Source organism: Hippocampus guttulatus, chromosome 13, assembly GCF_054856545.1.
Source record: "Hippocampus guttulatus isolate MCC_2025c chromosome 13, RoL_Hgut_1.0, whole genome shotgun sequence".
NCBI classification, from domain to species: domain Eukaryota; kingdom Metazoa; phylum Chordata; class Actinopteri; order Syngnathiformes; family Syngnathidae; genus Hippocampus; species Hippocampus guttulatus.
This window is the reverse complement of record NC_141273.1, coordinates 9128567-9146222: the sequence shown is the minus strand read 5'-3', so window position 1 is coordinate 9146222 and position 17656 is coordinate 9128567. Positions and strand designations below refer to the sequence as shown.

At 45.8% G+C, this 17656-nt stretch overlaps 1 protein-coding gene across 2 annotated transcripts in view; it reads left to right on the top strand.

Moving 5' to 3' along the window:
* ift43 (intraflagellar transport 43 homolog (Chlamydomonas)) overlaps positions 1 to 17656 on the top strand; it is a 294545-nt gene that overhangs the window by 11873 nt on the left and 265016 nt on the right. The window contains exons 6-9 of one of the 2 annotated variants that reach the window (XM_086127133.1): positions 5416 to 5488; positions 6311 to 6386; positions 6826 to 6888; positions 7088 to 7226. In XM_086127133.1, the coding sequence (XP_085983259.1) occupies positions 5416 to 5488; positions 6311 to 6386; positions 6826 to 6888; positions 7088 to 7186 (311 nt within the window). In that variant the 3' untranslated portion in view covers positions 7187 to 7226. Of the gene's footprint in view, positions 1 to 5415; positions 5489 to 6310; positions 6387 to 6825; positions 6889 to 7087; positions 7364 to 17656 lie in introns of those variants that run through there. The other variant, XM_086127132.1, reaches the window with a different exon arrangement.

The window sequence follows — 17656 nt, the reverse complement described above, 5'->3', positions numbered from 1 at the left end:
ACGAAGACTGGTACCGTGTTTGCCCTACTTGCCTTGCTCTCTTGTCATAGATAAACTGAGTCACGGTAGACTAGAGCAGGCTAAAATGCATTTCAAAAAGCAATGCATGTACAGTACCAGTCAAAGGCTTCGAAACACCTTCTAATTCAGGGTTTTTGGTGATCTAAAAATATCCTGAATTGTAGTTTAATACTTAAGTAATTGACAGTTTGAATAAATGTTTTGATGGAATTATAGGTGAACAGGAAATGTGTTTTTCAAAACGGGATGTTTTATAATTAGGATTTTTGCTCAGATATTAGTTTTGCACATCTTGATATTTTCTCAGTCAGTTTCATGATGCAGATGATTTCTTATGCACATCTTGACATTTTCTCAGTCAGTTTCATGATGTGGATGATTCCTTATGACCTGGAAGTGAATTTCAGTTCACAACTGAACATTATCAAGAGTTAACAACTTGAATTTCTTGACCTCCTAACGTGTGTGAGACCATTTGAAAATGAAGGTTACAAACTTTTGTCTAGTACTATACATAGCAGCCATGTTGGCAGGAGCGACTTTCCCATCAAAGGTAATGGAAAGCATGGACATTAGCTTAGCATTGTCGTAAGCATGCAGCTTGAAAAGAGCGTGTTGTTTCTACCTTTTCATATCTATGGCTGTTTATTTATTAATTTTTTAAGCGCGAGTTGTTTGCCACAATTATTCTGTTAAATCGAGGTACCCCTGTATATTATGACAACAATTAACAAATTATCCTTTTGATAATACAAGCACAGGCACTTCAACAGCTCATTTCCATCTTGTCTTTCTCGAGGTCTCATTATCTCCACTCAAATGTTCCTGCTCAAACAAATGTCGAAGCGGAATGCTGCGAAAGTTTGTCTTGTCCTTCTTGGGAGTGGAGCCATCCTCGCTCCTGTTGCGTTTTGCCAATTAAAGCGGGTTCCCACTGTTTGAGCAGCGGGCTGGCGGCTCTGCGCTCCGCAGCTCCTGCCAGGCCTCGTGGTGACATCCGACCCCACACAGATGGGCTCGCGAGCAAACACTCATGCGTGTGGCTGGAGCCCGCCCCAGTCGGAGTGGCAGAGTGGACACGGAGGTCGGCCCACCGACTACCGCGGGTCCTCGGGGTGGGCAGCGCTGACAGGGCCCAAATGCTAAGGTAGCAGGGGGTGCTTACTGGGGAGCCACTGGCCAGAGCCCCTCTCGCAGCGGGAAGAGCTGCCGCCTCACTCGCTGAATATTCATGGCCGCATGGCTTTTGTGACAGGGCCGCTCGTATGAGCGGCAGAGAGGGAGGGGAGGAATTGCCACACCTGAAACACACTCCCAAAATACATACTGTATTTTTCGGATTGTACGTCGCTCCCGATTATAAGTCGCGCCAGCCAAAAAATGCATAATTAAGAAGGAAAAAATATATATATATAAGTCGCACTGGAGTATAAGTCACATTTTTGGGGGAAATTTATTTGATAAAATCCAACACCAAAAACATACATGTCATCTTGAAAGGTAATTTAAAATAAAAATAAAAGAGACCTCTCCGTGAGCCGTCACCTTACCGTGGTGGAGGGGTTTGTGTGTCCCAATGATCCTAGGAGCTAAGTTGTCTGGGGCTTTATGCCCCTGGCAGGGTCACCCATGGCAAACAGGTTCTAGGTGAGGGACCAGACAAAGCACGGCTCCAAGACCCCTTATGATAAAAAAAATTAAAGGATCTCAGTTTCCCTTGCCCGGACGCGGGTCACCGGGGCCCCCCTCTGGAGCCAGGCCTGGAGGTGGGGCTCGTTGGCGAGCGCCTGGTGGCCGGGCCTACACCCATGGGGCCCGGCCGGGCTCAGCCCGAAGAGGCAACGTGGGTCCCCCTTCTCATGGTCTCACCACCCGTGGGAGGGGTCAAAGGGGTCGGGTGCAATGCGAGCTGGGCGGCAGCCAAAGGCGGGGACCCTGGCGGTCCGATCCTCGGCTGCAGAAGCTAGCTCTTGGGACATGGAATGTCACCTCTCTGGCAGGGAAGGAGCCCGAGCTGGTGTGTGAGGTAGAGAAGCTCCGACTGGATATAGTTGGACTTGCCTCCACACACAGCCTGGGTTCTGGTACTAGTTCTCTCGAGAGGGGTTGGACTCTCTTCCACTCTGGAGTTGCTCATGGTGAGAGGCGCAGAGCAGGTGTGGGCATACTCATTGCCCCCCGGCTCAGTGCCTGTACATTGGGGTTCACACCGGTAGACGAGAGGGTTGCTTCCCTCCGCCTTCGGGTGGGGGGACGGGTCCTGACTGTTGTTTGTGCATATGCACCAAACGGCAGCTCAGCATACCCACCCTTTTTGGAGTCCTTGGAGGGTGTGCTGGAGAGTACTCCTGCTGGGGACTCCCTTGTTCTGCTGGGGGACTTCAATGCTCACGTGGGCAATGACAGTGAGACCTGGAGGGGCGTGATTGGGAGGAACGGCCCCCCCGATCAGAACTCGAGTGGTGTTTTGTTATTGGACTTCTGTGCTCGCCACGGATTGTCCATAACGAACACCTTGTTCAAACATAAGGGTGTCCATATGTGCACTTGGCACCAGGACACCCTAGGCCGTAGTTCGATGATCGACCTTGTGGTTGTATCATCGGATTTGCGGCCGCATGTTTTGGACACTCGGGTGAAGAGAGGGGCGGAGCTGTCAACTGATCACCACCTGGTGGTGAGTAGGCTCCGATGGTGGGGGAAGATGCCGGTCCGTCCTGGCAGACCCAAACGTATTGTGAGGGTTTGTTGGGAGCGTCTGGCAGAATCCCCTATCAGAAGGAGTTTCAACTCCCACCTCCGACAGAGCTTTTCCCATGTTCCGGGGGAGACGGGGGACATTGAGTCCGAGTGGACCATGTTCCGTGCCTCTATTGTTGAGGCGGCCAATCTGAGTTGTGGCCGTAAGGTGGTTGGTGCCTGTCGTGGCGGCAACCCTCGTACTCGCTGGTGGACACCAGCAGTAAGGGATGCCGTCAAGCTGAAGAAGGAGTCCTATCGAGCCTTTATGGCCTGTGGGACCCCAGAGGCAGCTGACGGGTATCGACTGGCCAAGCGGAACGCAGCTTCGGTGGTCGCCGAGGCAAAAACCCGAGCGTGGGAAGAGTTCGGTGAGGCCATGGAAGCCGACTTCCGTACGGCTTCGAGGAAATTCTGGTCCACCATCCGACGTCTCAGGAGGGGGAAGCAGTGCACCACTAACACTGTGTACAGTGGGGATGGGGCACTGCTGACTTCGACTCGGGACGTTGTGAACCGGTGGGCAGAGTACTTCGAAGACCTCCTCAACTCCACCAACACGTCTTCCTTGGAGGAAGCAGAGTCTGAGGACCCTGAGGTGGGCTCTCCTATCTCTGTGGTTGAAGTCACCGATGTGGTTAAAAAGCTCCTCGGTGGCAGGGCCCCAGGGGTGGATGAGATCCGCCCGGAGTTCCTCAAGGCTCTGGATGTTGTGGGGCTGTCCTGGTTGACACGCCTCTGCAACATCGCGTGGTCAACGGGGAGAGTGCCTCTGGATTGGCAGACCGGGGTGGTAGTCCCTCTTTTTAAAAAGGGGGACCGGAGGGTGTGTTCCAACTACAGAGGGATCACACTCCTCAGCCTCCCTGGTAAGGTCTATTCAGGGGTGCTGGAGAGGAGGGTCCGTCAGGAAGTCGAGCCTCAGATTGAGGAGGAGCAGTGTGGTTTTCGTCCCGGCCGTGGAACAGTGGACCAGCTCTACACCCTTAGCAGGGTCCTCGAGGGTATGTGGGAATTCGCCCAACCAGTCTACATGTGTTTTGTGGACTTGGAGAAGGCGTTTGACCGTGTCCCTCGGGGAGTTCTGTGGGGGGTGCTTCGTGGGTATGGGGTACCGAACCCCCTGATACGGGCTATTCGGTCACTATACCACCGATGTCAGAGTTTGGTTCGCATTGCCGGCAGTAAGTCGGAATCGTTTCCAGTGAGGGTAGGACTCCGCCAAGGCTGCCCTTTGTCGCCGATTCTGTTCATAATCTTTATGGACAGAATTTCTAGGCGCAGCCGAAGCGTTGAGGGCGTCCGTTTTGGTGGCCTCAGTATTGCATCCCTGCTTTTTGCAGATGATGTGGTGCTGTTGGCTCCTTCAAACGGGGCTCTCCAACTCTCACTGGAGCGTTTCGCAGCTGAGTGTGAAGCGGTTGGGATGAAAATCAGCACCTCCAAATCTGAAACCATGGTCCTCAGTCGGAAAAGGGTGGAGTGCCCCCTCCGGGTCGGGGGAGAGATCTTGCCCCAAGTGGAGGAGTTTAAGTATCTTGGGGTCTTGTTCACGAGTGAGGGCAGGAGGGAGCGAGAGATCGACAGGCGGATCGGTGCAGCGTCTGCTGTGATGCGGACGTTGTATCGGTCTGTCGTGGTGAAGAAGGAGCTGAGCCAAAGGGCGAAGCTCTCAATTTACCGGTCGATCTATGTTCCAACCCTCATCTATGGTCACGAGCTATGGGTCGTGACCGAAAGAACGAGATCCCGGATACAAGCGGCCGAAATGAGTTTTCTCCGCAGGGTGTCCGGGCTCTCCCTTAGAGATAAGGTGAGAAGCTCGGTCATCCGGGAGGGGCTCAGAGTCGAGCCGCTTCTCCTCCACATCGAGAGGAGCCAGATGAGGTGGCTTGGGCATCTGATTCGGATGCCTCCTGAACGCCTCCCTGGTGAGGTGTTCCGGGCATGTCCCACCGGGAGGAGACCCCGAGGAAGACCCAGGACACGCTGGAGTGACTATGTCACCCAGCTGGCCTGGGAACGCCTCGGGATCCCCCGGGGAGAGCTGGAAGAAGTAGCTAGGGAGAGGGAAGTCTGGGCTTCCCTGCTAAAGCTGTTGCCCCCGCGACCCGGCCCCGGATAAGCGGTAGAAGATGGATGGATGGATGGATGGAATAAAAGAGATAACAACAGGCTGAATAAGTGTACGGTATACTAACGTTCCATGACTGACATGGCTGGTAATGTCAGTAACGACGTAACATATTAAGAGTTATTCAGATAACTCTAGCATAAAGAACATGCTAACAAGTTTACCAAACTATCAGTTTCACTCCAAATCACTAAATCCAATGAAATCTTCATCCTCGGTGTCACTTTTAAACAACTCCCCCAACTTGGGAGGTAGACGATGCGCCGCTTCTTCTTCTACGTCGCTGATGTCAGACTCATCGTCGATTTATCAACACAAGCAGAGAGCGCCCTCTTGTGGTTTAATGTGAAAATAACGTGAAATGACATAATCATGTGTTAATAATTTCACACATAAGTCACTCCAGAGTATAAGTCGCACCCCCGGCCAAACTACGAAAAAAACTGTGACTTATAGTCCGGAAAATACGGTACATACATTTGTATTCATTTCAAGATTCTTCCATTGTGTTACGTTTTTAGATATTCCAGTCATTCCAGACTTGGATGAAGTGCAGGAAGAAGATCTCAACATGCAAGTAGCAGCTCCACCGAGGTAGGCCCAGAGACCGGGTTTACGCCCGTATCCACATACAGCAGGCATGTCCAGCTCCGGGCCTGGAGGGCCACTGTCCTGCCTGTTTTCCATCTCTCCGGGCTGCAACACTCCTGATTCAGATGATCAGCTCATCAGCCAGCTCTGAAGGAGCATTAGAACGATGCTGATTATTTGAATCAGGTGTGTTGTTCCTGGGAAAGCTGGAAAACAGGCAGGTCAGCGGCCCTTGAGGGACCGACTTTGGACACCCCTGACGTACAGGGTCACAAGTGAAGCGGCTTACTCTGAACGATGAGACGATCACACGTCCTCCAACACTTGTCTTTGCCACTGAGTGTGTCATGTGATCTGGCTGCGATGGAGGAATAACTGTAGGGTGTGATTTATGCAACTGTGTTCCAAAACAGGTCCTTTGATTTACAGGGCAGTGAGATGCACGGCGACATGTGTCGAATATGTAGCGAGGCTATGACAGCGGTGGAGGTTATTAGGCTGGGGCTCGCTCTCTATGCGAGATAATATCCACATTGAACTCATTGCAGGGGCAATGTAGCGTATAATGTGCAATAAGTAGGACTGGCATGCGCTGCGAGGCCCCGGCCACTTTCAGAGCCCCCCTCACTTAATTCTGACCCGCAGATGAGCAGCTGGGTTTCAGTTTGGGACGTTTAGCAGTTGGCAACCGTCTCTTGCTTTCGGTTCTTCTTTTACTTCAAGTCAGCACGCATACCAACTTTTCTTTTTCGAACACGTGTTTTGCATGAAGTTGATTGAAAAATAGATATCTTCAAATTTTGTCGCTTTATGTCCTGTAATTAGTGTTCAAGTCAACCGGGTAATGACCTACAGAGACCTGGACAACGATCTGAAATATTACTCTGCATTCCAGACTCTCGTAAGTCAGCAACTTGATTGTCCCTACATATATGTTCGATTATTACAGGGCTCCTTAATTGGCATAAAAATGTCTTGAATCAGCCTTTCAAAGTAAAAAAAAAAAAGTAAACACAAGATAAGTCAGGTTTTATGATGCTATAAAAAAATGAATTGATGTTGTTAAAAAAAGTCACTTACTGAATCCCTGCCATGGTAATGTAACACATTTGCGACAGTGGAGCACAAAACCGTGATGAGGTTTTTGTCGAGACCTGAAAGAGCAGATGCACATTTTTTTGGGAACATTTTGAAGTTGTCTGTAAAATGTAATTTCAAATGGAATTAAAAAGTCTTCAACGCTAAGTTAGTAGTAGTAAGTAGGAACCTTGTCTTATCTTGACTTGTCGAGGCAATCAGTTGTGTTTTCCTTAACACTCTTTACTGGGCTGTTTCTTCAGGATGGAGAGATCGACTTGAAGCTTCTCACAAAGGTTTTAGCACCAGAGCAGGAGGTGAAGGAGGTGAGTGGATTTTTTTCAGTAAATATCGTCTCTGAGTTCCCACCAAAGAACTGTGCAGCTGTTGTCCACCTGCCTCCCCGGTAATCAAGATTTATGATGTGTACATGAACAGCCTCATCCGTCTTCCCTTCTCCTCATCTTCTTCTCTTTCTCGGTTGCACTTCTGTCTGCCCCCAATTCTTCTTGGGCTGCTCTGCAGGAAGATGTGCTCTGGGACTGGGATCATCTGTTTACAGAGGTGTCCTCGGAGCTGCTCACGGAATGGGATCAAGGAGAGAATGACGAGCAGGCTTCATAACCCACAACTTGAGCACAGAGTCCGGACTGAATAGCCCGCGGTAGGGACTGACTGATAAACCAGCGACGTGAATCATCCGAACTTTTGTGTGATCCATAATGTTAACTGTATTTCTTAACTTGTTTATCTTGTACAGTTTGTCTTGCATTTTCTACATAAAGGTCACTAGTCAGTGAACACTGCTGCGTTCTGCGTCACTGACTTGTGTATGGTTTTGGAGTTTCACCGGGAGTTTTAAAAGTCCTACTGAAATAGGGGGGGCAAAAATATCCATTCTACAGCCGTCATTATCAACACCCTCATACAAGTCCAAGGTTGATAATCAGCTAAGCTGAAATCCAGTTGATTGTGTTCAAATTAACATTCTTCATTAAGGCCCACAACCTTATTGTTATTGACTGCGCCATTGACTTTATCTTGTAGCTCTTCGATAGGAGCAACCCCTTCTTCACTATTATCTCAAATGCATTGAACACAGTTCCTATTGACACCGGGTGGATTAGCATACATTATACCTTTATATTGGACGGACAGGAATAGATGTAAGTTGGCTCTTGTTCAAACTGCTCTTTAAAGTGGGGTGTGTGTGTGTGGGGGGGGGGGGGTCTAATGAGGACAGCGCGGGTTCAAGGACACCGAATTCTGTTTAATTCATCAAATGCATTGCGCAACTGCGTGTTGAACATGAGCCGGGCCGTGTCGATCAGCATTCAGTTTAGTCGCATGTTGGTTCATGTGTGTGAATTTCAATGCAGGCCTCCGACGTGCGTGCACGTTTATTAGGGAAACAGTTGTAACATTTACAGATTGTGATTAGGTTTATTTCTGAGACGCGGCGCGCTCTCCTGACATTTGAAAATGCGCAGCAAAAGACCTCAAGGGCACACAGGCCGTGCATCTAACAGCTCAATCACTGCCCATCCAAACAGGATTTTTTTTGTTTTGCCCACTTTTTAGGCCTCGAATCTGCTTCATCAAGTGGAACTATTCCGGATGAAGCTATCACACAGGATATTTGTACTCTGAATATTTATATGCGGTGGAATACTTGAGCTCGGATGCAGTTGAGTATTTGCCTATTAGACATACAAACGTTCACTCTTGCCACCTCCACAATTGGCTCATTTTGCCAGACTTAATGAATTCTGCCCATATGTCCTGAGCAGCTGCTACGTTGCCCCTTCCTCCCGCCCCCGCCGAGCTGCGAAGTGCCCATCCATGTAGAGACAACCTCTAGCTGTCTCTCTGGAGAAGGCTAAGCCTGCCACTCCTACGCTGGCAGCCGGCCGCTGCTGTCAGAGGTAGACCGCGGCTGTGGCGAGGGCTCAGATTAGGGCCCGGTGGTCGAGGGTTGCGGCCCGCCTCCAATGCCTGCCGCAAACATTGGTGGATCAGAGAGGGGATTATAGAGAGGAAGAGGATGGTGGGGGGGGGGGGGGGGTAGTGGAGGATGCCGAGATGCTGTTTGGCATGTGCTCTCATCCAGGTTCTCAAAGTGACCTCTCTCTTGCCTCATCCTGATGCTCTCCTTTATTCTCCCCGTGTTGCTTATTATCTACAGTGTATTGGGATGCTGCGGCAGAACTCGGAAATGACCTCCTCTTGTCTGGGTGCGGTGAATTCAATCACATCAAAACAACAATATTTCTTCTGAGGGAGACGGCAGTTAAGGCAAAAGCTTTCGGATGAACACGGTGTCACTTGTAGGTGAAGTGAGGCTGAGGCCATGTTGATCACCGCGTGGTAGCAGACAGACCACACAGTAGTTTAGGCTGTGATTAGTTGGGGGTTTTTTTCCGCCTGTCATATTTCAACTAAAATAATGGTGTCGTTATTGCTGGAAACACTCTCAATGTCCCAATGCGTGGCTTCTGTTGTTCCCTCCCCCCAATATTACAGTCAACTGTTTCGAATAAAGCGAGTAACCTCTTGAGAAGAGCTTCTCGTAACATCTTTTCCCCACGTGTTTGGGAATTGTACAAATGAGGAACCGTTCAAAATAGCAGCCATTGTTACCGCAAAATGTTCAGCATTCTGCTAGAAAGCCCAAAAAGTAAATCAGGAATGGCTTACTACAAAGTGGAACAGATGAATTTTTGTACTATTTGTAGCCACGGCAAGCTATGTGTTGTCAATTATTATTATTACACCATTTTTATTGTTGCGCTTTTATCCATATTTAAATGTAATCCCAATCTAAGATGAGCTCAGGTTTCGTCCACATACAGTCAGTTCTCAAGCATTTTGCCCATCACATCTATTCGGTACTTGATAACTGATATGATCTAAAAAAACAACAACAACAACAACAAAGCCTCATATCACTTCTCATATTTTTTGTTTTACTTCCTCTTATGATAGCTATTGCTCACATTTTTTGAGACTGAGTGCTAATTGGATGGCTGCAATGGAGTTAATATGCTTTGAGCTCTGCTTCATATGCTCTGGTGTTGACAGAAGTTTATTTATCTTATCTGCTCTCAATATCTCCCATATGGGCCAAAAGCAATATGCTGTTCTGTAATTAAAGAAAATGGGGGAGATTTAGTGATTGTTGGGGCCTCTCAGATACAGAGTGAGGGGTGAAGACAGACATGCTAAAGCGTGTGCAATATTAGGACCAGTTCTATTCCATCAAGGGCCACGCGCTGGTCACAAGTCCCCCCCCCTCCCCCCCAGTCAGCGAAGCGGCCAGCACGACATCACTCAGGCGCTCGGAACCGGCCAAAGCACCAGTCTGTCATGAAGGTGTGATTAGAGGTCTAAAAAAGCCAAGAATGCAAGCTTTAGGATGTCAACCCTTTGTTCATACTGTAAAATTAATACACGGGGGCTCAATGTGAATTATGAGGAATAAGAACACTATAAAAAAATTACTTTTTAAAAAGAATTTTCAGGGGCGAAACAGTAAGTTGGAACAACTGAAAAAAAATAAATTATTGACATTTATAGCAACAATTTTAGAACAACAAAGCAAGCAAGTTGTTTTTCCTTATATCTTTTAGCTGGGGCGGGCACAATACAAGGGACACTAGTTGTGTAAATGCCTTTCTTTGTAGTGAAATGCTGGAAAACTGATTTTTACGACGAAACTTGAAATATTTAGTTGAATTACCTCATTTAGTTGAAATTTGTTTCCTTTGAAATTTTGAGTTCACCCAGCTTTATTAGGGACCGGCTAGTATTAATAAGGACATTGATTGTCAACACGTAGCCAAGAAAATGTCATCAGAATAGATTTTGATTCTTTACATTAGGTACGGTACATCACTGTAATCTGATGCGGAACAAATTCTACAAAAAAAATCCGATACAGTACTCACTTTTGGATGACACTTTTAAACCCCATGTAGCCTATTTATCTATATTGTATTGTAAATATCCACAACAGCGGTCAAAACGACGACACCTGCTTTTGCATTTCTACACTCCTACAAACTACAACTGCAATAATAAACACAGTTGTGAAATTAACACCTGCCAGGTCCACAGCACAAACTCCCAAGGAAAAAATAAAAAGCAACTGTTCTTTTTTTTTGTTGTTATACTGTAATGTAATCATCTGATTTCATGCATATGATCGCCCTCGCCCGCTTTTTTTTTGTGGCAGCAGGTAGGAGAGACAAAGGTTTGACCGTGAAATATAGTGGAGCTCCACATTTGTCTTGTATTTTATTATTTTCCTTTTTCACCTCTCAGTCCCGTATGCCAGGACCTTCATTTTTCACATGGCTGCTTTTCTTATCATTGGAGGGCCCCTTTGCGCTGGCCTAGGAGTGACATCAAGGCAATAAAACACCAAACATTCTGTAAAACACAGATGCCTCTCTGCCTGTGGAAACCCTGCAATGACTCTCTGGGAAATTATGATAATAACTCAGAGGTGGGAGAAAATGGTTGGGGGTGGGGGCGCAGGGGTGAGATTCCGGGGGCCAACGGGACCAGGCTCACCAAGGTCCTCGGAGCGCAGAGAGGTCAAGGTGGCCCGTCGGGCCTCGCCGCCTGTCGTAAACCCTTTCCATCACACAGGGCGCAGGCTGCTGCCTGCGTGGTATACTGCATGGACCTTGTATCTCGGAGAGGCAGAGGTGGGCAACGCAACTCAACTGTTTGACCCGTGGGGGTCGGAAACTCTCACTTCTGCTTGAATATTTTTTCCTGTTGAAGGAAGAACACAATGCCACGCTGGGGGTGGATCTGGCCTTTTGAAACGAGGATGCATGGACAGATCTGCGGCTGGCTTTCAGGAGGGGCTGGAAGTAGTCCCACAACACCTCTCAAGTGTGTGAATGAGAAGGAGTCGGGACAGGAAGAGAGCACAGGCTCCACCACTGAGGTGCTGACAAAGGGACCGAGGGAGACGACACTGCACCTGTTCCAACTGGACCCGCCTCGCAGGGGGGCTCGACAAAATCCCTGCCTTCTCCTGGCATCTGTGATGGGCTGAGGCAGGCCGTGTCTCATCTCTGGCGCTTGCTTCAGCTCTCGCTCTCTTTTTTTTTAAATCTTTGCAGGAGAGGAGAAACGCTGGAGGCTCCATCTGCCGAGGGCTCGCCATAGCCTCTGCATCCTGCCTGGGGAGGAGAGTTGCTGGGCCTCGGCGACTCTGCCACGGGGGTCTTGATGTAGTTTACCACCAAGTGGCACATCAGACGTCATAGACCAGCTGGCCAGGCTCTCTGGTGTAAGCAGACACTAATGACCATTCTATTCTCACACACACACACACACACACACACACACACACACACACACACACACACACACACACACACACACACACACACACACACACACACAGTAAAGTTGCAAAAGCTATCATTTGAATATTACTCACTATTCTGTAATATGCCACATCACTGAATTAGTTGTGCACGTTAGACCCCCAGATAAAATCAGCATTAGAGACACATACCACCAAGCATGCCAAACATTTGAAATTTTCCTCCCTTGTGATCAAAACTAGTGTATAGCTGACATCAGCTAACTAGTTACCAGGTAATACCAGTTAGCTTCTTTAAGTTGCTCTTCTTTGTTCTTTCCGGCAGTCCAGATGCTGTGGCGACACGCTGCCTCTCACAGACCAGCCTTGGTACTACAGCAGACATCCTCTCACCATTTAAAAATCCGTTAACCTCTTGAAAGTCGGTGTCTGTGTACCTTGGGTGAAAGGCAGACTGTGCCCTGTACTTATCTGATCATCTCTTCACAGGTCGATTGGAAAAACTGCCTTGAGTGGGCATAATGCCAGCTGCATAATATAATCAGGTATGGGAACCACTACACTACTTATAGCGGGGATGGTCAACATTGGATGGCCTGCAACAATATTCTGATATGAGGAAAAAAAAATATATATATATAAAGCACTGATAATGATTCAATGTATGCTCTCCACAAAAAAACTGGGAAAATGGGGTGGAAGAAAATACTGGAAGACTAGAAAAAGATCTAAAAAAAAAAGGTAAACATTTGCTGAAATGTGAATCCACGGTTGTCGAATTGCAAATGTGCAGGGGTCAACTGTAGTTTTAGGTTGTAATAACACCAATCACCACTAGATGGCAGACTGTCTTAGTTGCGCTTAGGATTTGGAATGCTATGCAGGACAAACAGTGCCTCAATAATATATACATTTTGAGTAAATTAGAAAAAAATTACACTCAATGTAGTTTTCTTGTTCTGTAGTTTTGTGCCATCCTTGAAGGGTAACTTCATGCAAGATAGCCCGTGCACTGGAATAGTGGATCTTTTAATAGATGCATTGAAAAATGTATTCTCAAAAATGAAATATATTAATGGTGCATATTTTGCACATACGCATGCATTTTTTCTGTATTTAAAATAGCATTTTTGTCATAAATCTGTTTAGGAAGTGTGTGGCCCTATGTGACCCCTCAGCAACAGTGATGAAAAACTGTGGCCGCTCCGGCATTTTCCCATCCCTGACTTATAGCCATACAAATTCCAATTATTTTTTTGAACACACATTATTTGGATAACTTAATATTCTTTCTTGTCCCCTTTGAAGTACTGAATACATGCATTAAAATGGCGAATAGGTAAATGTCATATCAAAATGCAGTTCATGACTGACATTGGATTAGGCAGTCGGAGAGTCACTCAGCTCACTCAGCTCCCCAACAATGACTCGGCCTCATCTACAAACTCACAATAAATATCTGGCCATCATTTATTTTAATTCTCTCCTTTCTTGCTCAGATGGAATACATTCTTAACCTTGTAGGACAAGGACACCCACATGCTGCCTGCCTGCCTTGCCTTAGCCGCGAAATTATTCTTCATTCTTCGAGGGGAATAAAAAAGGAGGAGGGATTTAAAAAAAAAGAGAAGGAGTCCGACGTTGCTCAGACTGTCAGCTCCAATGAATAGCATGCCTGAAAATGTTGTCACCGAACCTCTGGACAAGCAAAAAGATGAGAGGGCAGGAAAAGACAGAAGTGTGAGGAGGGGTGAGAGGGGAAGGCGAGAAGGGGGAGTCAGCCGCCTCCAGAGTGATTTATTTGCCAAATCAGGACACAATGAGTCGATTATGAGTCCTCTAATAAGAGAGAGTGTTTGGGGACCCACTAATTGGGCATGATTGAGTTGCAGTCTGGGAGCCGACGAAAAGGGAACCTCGTCGGCGGCTGTCATGCAATCATCAGCTAATCAGAGCTTTGAAATTAAAACTGCGTGTTTAGGGTAGAGGACGGGATAATGGTAGGGACCTGCACGAGCTGTGTAGCTGCCTGAGGAGGTCCGCCATTCTGTGCCTCTTGTGTGCCTGTTTGGCCCTCTCATTCCTGTCTGTGGTCTGTTCTGGTCCCGATGAGGACAGTGAAGTAACTGCAATTATCGCGACCCTTGTGCTAAATCTGCAGGAGTCAAAGTGTGTGTGTGTGTGTCCGTGCGTGCGTGCGTGCCAGTGTGTTTGTGTGTGTTTCCATAGATCTGCAGGATTTGACGTAAATTTGTGTGCACATGTACTTTGAGTAATTTAACAAATTTAATAACATTATTTTTTAATTAAGTCAGCACAACAATATGCAAATCTAGATTTGCTTTGTATGTTAGTGTTGCGTCCCAATAATTCAAAACATGATTTGGCAAAACAGAATGTGCGAAATTTTATTGTTTTGGTTTATATGATTCAGTGGAAAAACAAAGTTTCAATTGGGATTTACATTACGGATGGGTTGCGTCAAACAAGCCTATTAAAACAGTGCTATCCATTTGAAAAGATGATCCGATAGTGTTCAAAATTAAAATCGGCTCCGTAAAAGTTACTTAAACGGAAAAAAAGGACCGACTGTTCTTTGATGTGTATCTCAAAACTGCTGAGATGGGCTTTTTTCCCCCCTAGAGTGGTTATGTTCACTGAACGCCGCAAGGGGGCAGTGTTTATCTGCAATGTGTCGCGACCTAAACAAGGCGCCTAATTACAGTCCGCTGCATGCTGGATAATGCTATTCAAAAAAAGTAGTTTGTTCTCCACATTGTGGCAAGTTACGTTGAACCATTTAAGACAACAGAATGTGTATTCATTTTATTTTTCAAAACTAACCTAGTTGATAATGCGCATGGTAATTTTAAACAGTGTCGTTTCATGCCATTTTAGCCTACTGCGTATCTTTTTATGTTCAAACCTAGAACAATAACGCCATTTAAGACACATTTTTACGTACCTATATCTGTACTTATTTATTTTATGTACTGTAGGTTATCTTAAATCATATCTGGAGCTTCATTTGACGGTATGCTCCTTCTTCCGTGTTAAAAAAAAGTGTTAAAGCAAACGCAATGCTATTATGTTGAAATAGTTCAAATCAAATTACTATTTTTCACAGAATACATTAAATCATAAAAACCTACTAGATCGGATTCCCAGTGTGCTGTGTTTATGTAGTTTGTCATTGTGATTTTTCTTTTAAGGTATTATTTTGATCTTGTAAACGCTTAATAAAATAGATTGTGTATGTTCATTCTTTAGTCTGTCAATCAGTCAACCAGCAAGGCCTTCTCTGCTGGCCTAAACATTCTCAGAAAAGTACATTTAATAAATTTACTTTTCTGAGAATAACATAAATTTAATTTATTTTATTTTCATAAATATGTCAACAAAATTATTCTCTGTATTCTTTACGTCATATTATTTCCACTTAGTCGAGTGGCTTTCAATGTTATTTTAAATAACATTGAAAGCCACTCGATAAATAATTTATTTATTATGGTAGAGTTTTTAACCAATCATATTTCAGATAGCTTGTGTTGCCAGGTAAACTAAACTTGCGCGTGGCCTACAGATTAAACAGAGCAGGCCCCTGTGCGCTGTAAATGAACGGACACCGTCAGCTTGCAATAGCCAATCAGATCACGAGTCTGCGTACCAGGGCCAGCTAGAAGGGCTGACGTCGACACTGGACGTGCGCGTTCGGTGATTGGATTAGCGCCTGCTAGAGGGAGCTGTTGCTGCATTTTGACCCAAAATGGCCGAAGGAGAAGACGTTGATCTGGTTGCAGGACTACTTTCCACACAATTTTCAAGACGGACCTTCCACTGGATTTACCAATTTAAGTTGTTTTACCAAGGCAGCAAGGAAACATCAGAGCACGGCTGGTCACTTACAAGCTACGGTGCGTTTAAAAACGTTTGGGGACACTCGCAAAGATCTGCAGCTCAGTGAACAGGCACTACATTGGTGAGTAAATGAATTTTATTTTTCCATTTCTTCTTGTTATTTTATTTCGTTAGTATTAATGATCACGAAATAAAATGACAAAGATACAAAAATGTATCACCTGCAACTTATAATGGCGCATTGTAGTCAGTTTTGTGCACTAAAATTCGTTCAATCTCAGCTGCTCAACATTTTCAGTTATTTGCTGTTGTATAGCCTATTCTCAAAATGCAAATGATCTGTTAATTTTATTTTCAAAGAATAGTTTGTTTTGTTATTGTGTGGTTGGTGTCTTAAATGAAAGTGGGACATCGCGCAATTTATTGGACAGACTTGTTTATGATCACACTGTGTAATTTGGGTGGCATTTTATTTAGTATTTTTAAAATCTTTTTATTTTTGACAATATCTGTAAATTTAGTTTCCTGCTCTTAATTGTCAATGCATACTTGATGGTTTTAAATGCTCCTGAAATTAAGTGCTGCCTGACGAGCCTATATTTTGTTAATGTACTGTATGTGACGCCACTGAAGGCCGAAGGTTGAAATGCACGGCCCGCCACTGCTGTCAATAAATGGCAATGATTCACATTTATTCTAGATTTGTGAGTGAGTCAACATTTGTAGTCTTTTGAGAGTCAGTATTTTAGATTCCACTCTTTATACAAGACATATGCTATGCTATCCTGTAATATTCCAATAAACAAAAAGCCTTCAGATGTCTCAGTCAAATGGCATTGATCTTGAGATCGGGTGCAGAAGTTTCTCAATGACATTTGATATTTGAAAATAACATTGATTCTGTTTCCTGTCTGTGTCTACAAATGAGTCGCCAAACAAGCCAATGCACACAGGAGGCTACTTCCCTCCAATCCCCGGAAGGCCTTGTCTATTTGTGAATGCAGTGTACATCTTAAGATGGGCTCTCTATAAAAATCAGGAGTGGGTTTAGGCATAAATGGGATTAATTCCCAAAGAATGTCCTTTGCTCTTCCTCCCATAATTTCATTTGCAGGGTCCACAGGATGAATAGCCAAGCAGGCAGCCATGTGGAACCGGAGGACAGGCCTTGCGGGGCCCGTGCCGCCGCACCATAGCCTTCAGGTTACGTTACCTTGATAATGTCACAGCTGCAGAAGCGCTCTGCCCACCATACAGGACACAGGAAATCCAATTATCCATCTCCTAATGTGTGGGAATTTTATGCTCTCGTTCCTAATACTGTGGTTACTGATCTGCCCCGGGGCCAGCCTAGAGAGATTCTTGGGATTGCTGTTTTTTCAGACATGTTCTTTTTTTTTTGGGGTTCTACTATTTTGAAAACAATATTCGAAGAAGGTTACAGTGCAGAGGCGCATTGTCATAGTTTTGGATTAAAATCTAACAACAAATTATTAAAATGAGATTGGTTTTTTTTTTTTTTGCAGGCACCTTTTTAATTTGGGAGCAATTTTATGCCAGACTTACTGGATGTCATCTGGCACGTGAACAAGAGCAAGTTTGACCTGCCCTGTCATCAGCTGAACCTTTTTGCTGGCCACCCATACTGCCCCCCACCTACTCAGAATCCCCAAATATTTTTGATTTAATTAAAAGGAAGGGGTTGCATCAATTTCAGCTGCACGGCAAGGAGATGACAGTGCACAAATTGAACGTAAGCATATTCACGCCGCGAGGGGGGGTTGCATCCATTAAGCGAGAGGGAAGACAATGGAACACAATTAGCAATATCATGAGAGCAAAAGGAAAAAAAAGGGGGCATGGCTATGAAAATGTTGAGCTGAATTACA